Source organism: Tupaia chinensis, unplaced genomic scaffold, assembly GCF_000334495.1.
Source record: "Tupaia chinensis unplaced genomic scaffold, TupChi_1.0 Scaffold000706_1, whole genome shotgun sequence".
Classification (NCBI taxonomy): Eukaryota; Metazoa; Chordata; class Mammalia; order Scandentia; family Tupaiidae; genus Tupaia; species Tupaia belangeri.
In genome coordinates this window covers 6417712-6427404 of record NW_006160229.1, presented here as the reverse complement: position 1 = coordinate 6427404, position 9693 = coordinate 6417712, and the positions used below count along the sequence as shown (strand labels likewise).

The 9693-nt window shown below is 42.9% G+C and overlaps 1 protein-coding gene and 1 pseudogene across 1 annotated transcript in view; both read right to left on the bottom strand.

The window, feature by feature from the left end:
* Positions 1–262: 262 nt before the first annotated feature.
* Positions 263–1478, bottom strand: LOC102494567 (junctional adhesion molecule C-like; annotated as a pseudogene).
* A 5766-nt stretch (positions 1479–7244) lies between these two features.
* Positions 7245–9693, bottom strand: part of LOC102474613 (cancer/testis antigen 55-like) — an 18018-nt gene continuing 15569 nt past the window's right edge. The window contains exons 4-5 of the mRNA XM_006160729.1: positions 8396–8508; positions 7245–7436 (exon numbers count right to left, since the gene is read on the bottom strand). Coding sequence (XP_006160791.1) covers positions 7245–7436; positions 8396–8508 — 305 coding nt within the window. The remainder of the gene's footprint in view (positions 7437–8395; positions 8509–9693) is intronic.

Below are 9693 nucleotides of genomic sequence, written 5' to 3'. Positions count from 1 at the left end.
GGGAATTGACCAGAGCCGGGCCGGGATCTAGCTTCCTGGGCTCATTCAGTTCCCTTCCTGGTGTCCGCTGTGCCCACCGTGAGGTAGACTGTCTATTCATGTAGCTTATTAAGGAGTAACAAAGAAGGAATGGTCAACTTTGTCCAAAACTAAAAGCTTCTGTATGAGTGTGTGCTCTGTACAGGTACGCTTGGCTCATGCTGTGCCTGGCAGCAAATTCTGGGGAGATATTTGCATGTGCTGTCAGCCACATCACCAGGTCTCAGAGCACAAACGATGGCTTGTATCTGAAGTCGCCCTCCTCGTCTGTTCTGATAGAGTTAACTCCATCCAATTTCCCTGAGTTCTTGTAAGTTTCTTCCTCCAGATCACTGCTGATGAAGTAGCCACATCTGTATGCACAGCAGATGCCCAGTGTTATTGGCAACAGCACGGCCAAGTCAACCAGGACTCCTCCGATGATCCTGCCAATGTTCAGGTCATAGAGTTTCATCTCTTGCTCTTCACACCTGGCCATGCCTGTGCCATTGGAAGCAATACAGTAATACTCCCCAGAGTCCTCCTTGTGAACAGCACTGAACACCAGAGTACCCATTTCAGAGATTAAGAATAAAGAAGAATTAGGGACCAGCAGTTAGCGTAATGGCTATGTCGCTGGAGTCACACGGAGTACAGTCCTGGACCCAGTGGCTTAAACTCATGCCGGGCGCATGTGCGTGTGTGCCCAAGACCCCAAGAGGAGAATGGAGGAGAAGGGATTGAGAGTGGCCATCCTCCCTGGGGGAGTGATTTCTCGCTTTCTGTCTCTCTGTCTCTCTCTGTCTGTCTGGCACGTGCCCTATAGCAAAAATCTCTCCAAAAGAAAAAAAAAAAGAATAAAAAGGAATTTCAAAATTGTGGATTAGCTCTGGAGTTGGTTGGCAGTGACACATCATAGCAGTACCAGTTGTAGTGCGGCCAGGGATAACCTTGGCTCTCCTGGCAGTACAGTGTTGCTGTCTTGCCCACCCGCACAGCCCTCAGTATTCTGCAGGTGGGGGTGACTGACTTCACTTGCACTGTTAACTCAATAGCAATCTCATCAATGTCTTGGAGGTCATTTTGAACAACCTCACAGTGGTAAATGGCCGAGTCTCTCCGCGTCATGTTCCAGATCTTCAGAGAAGTTTTCGCCCAGTAGTTCTGCCTGGCCTGCCAGGTCTCCCTTAATTTCATTGTCAAAAAATCACATGTGCAGTTTGATCATCTTGAATTTTCTTTCGTTCGATCCTGGGGTCATTTGTCTGTGAATTCGTAATGATACAAGGCAGTTCCACAATCAAATTCTGCACCACTGGATTTTGGCTGTTGAATTTGAGATTCACAGCCCCTATCAAGCAGCCCCTGAAAAGCAACAGCAGAAAGAAATCTGGGAGCCAGGTGCAGAGCCAAAGCGGCAGCTGCTGCCTCAGCACCATATTGAGGGGAGCAGAAGGGCCTGAGGCTGTGAGGAGCCTCCAGTCATCCTTCCACACATGCACCCCACCTCCAGGATCCTATGACCCCGCCCCCATCTGTAGGGATGTTTTAAGCTGCTGGTCCAGGACTCAAACCACGAGCCATGGTCGACTACATGGGAGTCCAATGACATAAACATTAACCAACTGCTGGTCCTACACAAAGCATTCTTTAAGCATTAACAGCCTCAGCAGTGAACTCTTTTTTTTTTTTTTGAGAGATTTTCACTGTAGGGTGCGTGCGCTCGCCAGACAGACAGAGAGAGACATAGAGACAGAAAGCGAGAAATCACCCCCCAGGGGGGATGGTCAGGCCGCAATCCCTTCTCCTCCATTCTCCTCTCGGGATCTTGGGCACGCACACACACGCGCCCAGTGTGAGTTTTAAGCCACCGGGTCCGGGACACGAACCGCGGTCGACTACGTGGGAGTCCAGCGACATAGCCATTACGCTAACTGCCAGTTCCCAGCAGTGAACTCTTAAAGTTACTAAAGAAGTGGGCTCGGGATGAGCAAATGGCATTAATGGTTATGTCGCTGGACTCCTAAATGGTCAACCTGGGCTGGCGGCTTAAAACTCACACTGGTAGCGTGTGCACGTGTGCTCAAGATCCCTGGAGAAGGGATTATGGTGCGGCCAACTCCCCCATGGGGTGATTTCTCACTTTTGTCTCTCTCGTCTCTCTGGCGATTACACACACCCTATAGCAAAAAAGTCTCTCCAAAAACAAACAATAAAAAGTGGGCTAATTTTCAAAATAAAAAAATTACAATTTTATTTGTCAAATTCTTGAGATTGTATCAGGAATGATATTATATTTTTACTGTGTTTCTAAATCTTCAGGCTACTTTTAGCATCTGTTAATAGACACAATACATTTGTCTGCTTAAAAGAAATGCAGCATCAATTCATGGTCCCAACAATATGCTTGGAGATCATGACTACAAAATTTTGAGCTAAAAACAGTGAGTAGCATCATTAATAAATCCATCCTTTTCATGGATACTGGACTTAGCAACACATTTTTAACAATTTTATCCCCTGTCTCCTGACTCTGACTAATCATCACCAAATTTATTTTCACCAAACATCAGTCACAGAGTTGTGTGTTTTTTTCCCCCGACAAAAACTTCATTCAGTTCATTCGGAAAACACTGGTGATAAATTTCAGTTGCAATTTCACACATCCCCAAAACACAGGAGATATTTGGAACAATAACCTATAGATACGAATCAATGATAAACTACAATTGCACAATCCCTAAATGTCATCACACATTTTAATAAAAACATGAATTCAGACACTAACACAATGGCAAGATACAGCAATATAATTTTCTCTCTCTTAGATAGTCTCAAATGCCCCCCTAGAGTCTATGCCAAAATAAACAAATAAATATTAAATAAATAAATATTATTTCCAAAAAACCCCTAAAAAGTGGGAACCATCATAACAACAGCCCCTGTTTATAGAATAATTCCCCTGCTCTACAAAAGGGAAAAATATAACATTAAGTGCCAACATCTCATTGACACTAACGAATGGAATAAAAATTTGTTAGAAAAGATTGAGACTGGGGCCAGCAGGTGGCGTGGTGGTTAAGGGGCTGGACTCCCACATGGCTAACCATGTTTGAGTCCCAGATCTGGTGGCTTGCTTTCTCACTTTCTCTCTCTCTCTCTTTCTCTGTCTCTCTTTGGCGAGCGAGCACATATGCCCTGTAGCAAAATATTTAAAATAATGATAATGATAAATAAAATTAAATAAATTTAAGAAGAGGAAAAGATTGAGGCTTCTTTAAGCCAGAAATTAAGATCATATATGTGGTAGATTATCAATGCACTTCTTTCTGCCATTGCATTGTGCTGTTACCTTACTTTGGAAAAAAATAATAAATAATTATGTAGAAAAGCTGAAATATTTTGTACAATAGACTTATAATAAAGTCTGTAGCAGAACCAGTCGATGGAATAATGGTTACGTCACTGGACTCCCACATAGTCGACTGCAGTTCAAGTCCCAGACCTGGTGGCTTAAAACTCACGCTGGGCAAGTTCCCAAAATCCTGAGAAGAGGATGGAGGAGAGGGGACTGTGACATAGCCATCCCCTGGGGTGGTGGGGGGGAGTGTGATTTCTTGCTTTCTGTTTCTGTCTTCCTGGCAAGTGCATGCGCCCTATAGCAAAAATCTCTTAAAAAAAAAAAAAAAAAAGCCTGGAGCAAGGCAACCAGTAATATCAGCCTGGTTTACATTCAATGACAAAATTGTAAGCTAATCGCCCATCATTTGGTGATGTTATAGTTAATAATCATGCTTTGCACCCTGCATAGACTCCTAGTTATCATTCTCTTGTTCTTGCCCTAGTCCATCTTGATGATGAACCATAGCAGAGTGTATGTGTGTGTTTGAAGGTCTTTTTCTACTTTATTTTTTTTTTAGTTTTTGCTATAGAGTGCATTTGCTTGCCTGAAAGATACAGAGACACAGAGAGAAAGAGAAAGTCAGATGTCATCCCCCAGTGAGATGGCCATGCTGCAATCCCTTCTCTCCCATTTTCCTCTTGGGATTTTGTGGCATCCATGTACATGAGCCTGAGATGTTTTTCAAGCCTCCAGATCCAGGACTCGAATCAGGGTTGGCTATATGGGATCCAGGCACTTTAATCTCCACGCCACCTGCTGGTTCAATGAAGGTCATTTTTTCATGTTAAAAGTATGTATCAGTCAGCTTGCTGCAATTATTACATAATAAACGACCTCAAATGGAGAAGAGGGATTGTGGGCTGGTCATCCCCCCGGGGGGTGATTTCTCACTTTCCCTCTCCCTCTCCCTTCTTCTCTCTCCCCGCCCCCATCCCAAGAGTACACATGCCCTAAGGCAAAAACCTCTAATAAACAAATAAATAAAACATCACGATTGAGCCAGCAGGTGGTGTGGTGGTTAAGGTGTTGGACTCCCACATGGTCGACTGCAGTTTGAGTCCCGAATCTGGCCTCTTGAAATTTATGCCAGGTGTGTGTGTGTGCATGTGTGTGCCCTAAATCCCAGGAGAATGGAGAAGAGATTGTGGTGTGGCCATCCCCCCTGGGGAATGATTTCTCACTTTTCCTCTCATTGTCTCTCACTCTGGCTATTGCACAGCAAAAAACAGACAAACAAATCACCATTAATTCCCTTTCATAACTTTTCTTTTTTTTCTCTTTAAACTGCCAGAGGGCACATGCACCTGCCAGAGAGAGAAAGAATCCCCCAGTGGTGCGTGGCCACACTACAACACTCTCTCCCACATCTCTCTATCCTGCCAGGATTCTGGACATACACACATGTGCCCAGTGTGTTCTTTCCAAGCTGCTGTGGCTGTGACCCAACCACTGTCAGCTCTGTGGGATCTCCCGAAGCACAGCACTTGAGCTCTGTGCTACAGGGCTGGCCCAGAATCATTTACTCATGCCGCACACACTCATATCTCATTGGCTGAATACAGTTATTTGGCTACCCTCCAGGTCTTCCAATTCTTTAAAATGCACTCAACCCTTTTTCTGACTCCGGGCCTTTGCACATACTATTCCCTCTACTCTTTTGCTTAATAAACATTGTATCTTTCCTTTCTCAGCATAAATGTTACTTAAATAGTGTGTGGCACGCAAATTATGTCTCAATGAAGCTATTTAAACTGCAACAGGCAGCAGACTGGATTTGGTCAAAGGGGCATAATTTGCCAACCCTTGCACAAAATTATCTTATTTCCTTTTCTTCCTTCCTTTACTCCTAAATAAGCTGAGGGGCACCTATCTGCTATCTGCTCAAGGCATTCCATTTGGAAGGTCAACTGAAGAACACTGGGGCCCCAGAAACTCATGGTTGCAGGTTCCTGTATTTTCATGTCATTTCCTTCCCACATGTGGAAAACGGGTTTCTAAGTAGGCTCACAACTCCCTGCTTCCTGGGTCCTAGCACCATGATCTATTTAGGGAGACCACTGAGATGTCCTGATGAGAGGAAGATGAGCAAGGGCTCTGTCTTTGAAATGATCATCTAGAACCTCAGCGTTGACACATCCCTGAGGCAAAACATTCAAAGCGCTCAGCTGCTGGGCCTTCCTGACACAAGCAAATGGACTCTGGAGTTTGCTACTTAAAAAGATGAAGGGAGAGGCAGTGATTATGTCGCTGGACTCCCACATGACCGACCGCAGTTTGAGTCCTGGACCCAGTGGCTTGAAACTCATGCCGGGCACATGTGCATGTGTGCCCAAAATCACAGGAGGAGAATGGGGAAGGGATTGTGGTGTGGCCATTCCCCCCGCCAGGGGGGTAATTTCTCACTTTCCCTCTCACTGTCTCTGTCTCTCTCTGGTGAGCACATGCACTATAAGGCAAAAACCTCTACCAAAAAAAAAGGAGGAGGAAAATTAATACACAACCCACAATCACTGCACCCCCAGGTAATTAAGTGACTTGCTCAGTCAAGTGAGAGTGTTTGTGAAACAGCAACTCTGAATGAACCACCACCTGATTAGTCCTACACTAACCCACAAGTACTCCAAAGGAATGTTTTTTTCACATCAACCAAACCGAGGAGTGAACTGGAGAGGTGAGAGAACCCATGTCCTATGTCTCATGTCCAGTGGTGGGCTTTTCTGGAATTCTTGGTGGGTCTGGAGTTCCTTTGGAATGAAAACTTTCACTAGCTTTTTTCTGTACTAGTAAAAATATCTGTGCTATTACTCCATGGCCAAGGAGTCAGGGAGGTACAATAGAAAGCATGTTCCTTTAGGGCCCCAAATTTCTCCTCTGTGTTCAAGGCTATTAGCCTAGTACCTGACACACAGAAAGCAATTACTATTTGTGAAGTGAAGCAATGACTGAATACCTAAAATCTAGGGAACAATGCCTTCAAATAAATTCCCATAAAGTGGATAACTAACTACTAGGTGACTGGGTGCTCCCAGATCCCAATTGGGATCTGTAATGTAAACCCAGAACAGTAAAAATGATGATAATGGGCAAAGTGCTAAAAGAATAATCCGAAAGACGAACATTAATTTTCTGAACAGATCCACTAAAAGCAGAAAAACACAGCAAAAGTTTATTAGAAAGGATTAAGAGGAACACCTTTTTAAGTGGCCATCAAAAGTGCTGAACACCTTTTGGCAGATACATTCCTTTTAGCAAACCAACTCACAATTTGAAATAACTGTTTATGTTTACAAAGCTATTTTTCCAAACTATTTTTTTAAGGAATTATTTATTTAGAGGCGAACAGATGGCTTACAAGTTAAGGTGCTGGACTCCCATGTGGCCTACCAGTTGTAGTCCTGGACCCAGTGGCTTGAAACTCATGCTGGGAACATGTGCGTGTGTGCCCCAAATCCTGAGAGAAGAATGGAGAAGGGATTGTGGCCTGACCATCCCTGCTGGAGGTGATTTTTCATTTTGTCTCTCTCACAAGTGTACATGCTCTATAGCCCAAAAAATTATTACTTGTTTAGTTTTATTTATTTATTTATTATTATTATTATTATAGAGAGAGAGAGAGGAGAGGGGAGAGAGAGAGAGGGGAGAGAGAGAGAGAGAGAAAGGGAAAGTGAGAAAGCAAGCCACCAGATCCAAGGCTCAAACCACAGTTGGCCACATGGGAGTCCAGCATCTTAACCACCATGCTGCCCCCCCAACTATATTTAAACCAGGATATTTAATGTTCATAAAAGAAAACAGGTGCAGGGAAAAAAAAAACGTTTTGTTGTCACAGTCTGTGCACTGGGGTTATAGCAATTGCTCTCCACATATAGCAGGCCTGAACGCTTTCCACTATGACTGCATTGACGATGTCATATCTTCGAGGTACATATCCATCGGGCAGTTTCAGAGAATCCAAGGTGAAAAAGATATTATTATCTACCACCCCGCTTCTTCCATGTATGCTGGTAATGCAGACCTGTAGTGACCAAAGATGGAAATGATTACTAACAGTATAATGCACTGTGGCAGGGCTCTGCACTTCCTCTTTCAGGCTCTGATCTGCAGGACATCCTATCCCCATTAGTGATTTTTTCAACCTGGCTGGCACACTGCCAACACTAGGGATGCTTAGTAAAGATATCTGTGCCCACAGTCCACCTCAAACCGAACAAATTAGAATCTCTGGGGATAGGGCCCAGATCTCCAGTGAGAAATTCTGCTTTAGCTATTATACACAACGGCCATTAACTCTACAGTTCAAGTTGAGAGAGTGAAAGGGGTTCAATGAGAAAGAAATATGGAGACATGTAGACTATTATTTTTTCCCGACTTCCTTGGCTATGACTGTGCAAAGTGAATTTAATTTGCAAACTCATTTTCAGTCTCCACCACCCAAATCATACCCAGTTGTTCCTGGTAAGCTCAAGTCCTACTCCATTCATCCTTTCTCACAAGTCCCTGAAATGCTACTTGCTTTATTCTTGCTGCTCTCAGAACATTTTAATACCTCCCAAATAAACTACAGAGTTTCTCGTAGCTCTTAATTATATATGTGTTCTATAATATTCTCTAATTATTTCCTTTCAATGTTACAGTGTTTTTCTTTTTCTTAAAGAATTATTTCATTTTATTTGTTATCATCATTATTTTTTAATTTGACCAGAGAGAGAGACAGAGAGAGAGGAGGGAAAGGAGAAAACAAGCCGCCAGGTCTGGGCCTCAAATCACGGTCAGCCATGTGGGAGTCCAGCGCCGTAACCACCACACCACTTGCTGGCCCCAATTATAGTGTTTTCAATAAAATAGGGCCCTCTTTGGCAAAGAATATTTTTATTTTAGCTTTCCCAGCACACCCAGATAGAATCCTGAGAAGCAGACTGTCACTGAGTGAAGGGTAAGTGGAAACAATGACAAGTGCAACACACAGCAAACTACCTCATACACATGCTGGTGTCTCAGAGGCTTCACGGAGAGGGCCCTTCTGCTCTGCGTTTCTGGGTGGATGGAAAACTCAACTTCTATCCGGTCACCTGGATAAGGCTCAAAACCTGGACCAGCCACAGAGAGAAATTGTGTTGTAATAGTTCTTATTTTTAGTGGTGTTATACATCACAAATTACTTCAATGCTGTAATTCCATAAAATGGCTTCTATTACACCTATGGAAAGTTTTGAACATTTTTAAACAGTTAACCTATAAATCTTCCTGTCAGAAAAAAAAAAAAAAAGTTTAAAATCCTTGAGATTGTAAATCCTCTACTGATTTAACAAAATCAAACGGTGGCCAGCAGGTGGCTTAGTGATTAAGGCACTAGACTCTCACATGGCCAACTGTGGTTCTAGTCCTGAACATTGCGGCTTGCTTTCTCAACTCTCTCTCTCTCTCTCAGGTTAGCACACATACCCTATAGCAAATTGAAATAATAATAATAATGACAATAAATAAAAATTTAAAAAGTCAAATGAGGAAAAGTTGGAATTGTGCATCACAGACAATCCTTCTGAGAGCAGCACAGGATTACTGGTCACATTCACAGCTCCTTTGGAGAGAAGTCAAGTACACAGGTAAGAACCATAGATTAAACCTGGCTACCTTGTGTTCAATTCATGCAACTACCACTTACAATGTTGGTCAAGTTGTTTAACCTCTCTGTGCTACAGAATTTATTGTAGATCTTAATTATATATGTGTTCTACATTATTAGTGTATTTATCTAAACAATCAGAAGCATAATTGTAGTACTTACTGAATAGAATTACAGGTACAGTTCATTGACATACACACAGCTTATAGAATAGGAGCCAGCTGGTGATGCATTGGTAACACAACTGGACCCACATGGAAAAGGCCTAGGACCCATGTCCCAGGACCTCCCTTAGTAGACCTGGTACAAGCGCACATGAACTCATGATCTGGGCCAGCTAGGACTGGAGGTGGACCAAAGTGTGAAGACCTTCCATGTCAATAAACAGATGAATTTTTAACAAATGAAAAACTCCTAGAATAGTGTCTGACACAAAACTAACACCAAATAAATGTTTCTTCTTATTAGTGATAACATTAAAAGTAGTACATACTGCTACAGAAAGAATGACAATTTTCTCAGGTGTTTTGGACAGGTGGTAAACTCTATCGTACACTTTAAAGTTATAAATAGGTATTTAGTTTTTTGTTTTTGCTATAGGTTGTGTGGGCTCACCAGAGAGAAAGAGAGAGAGACAGACAGACAGAGG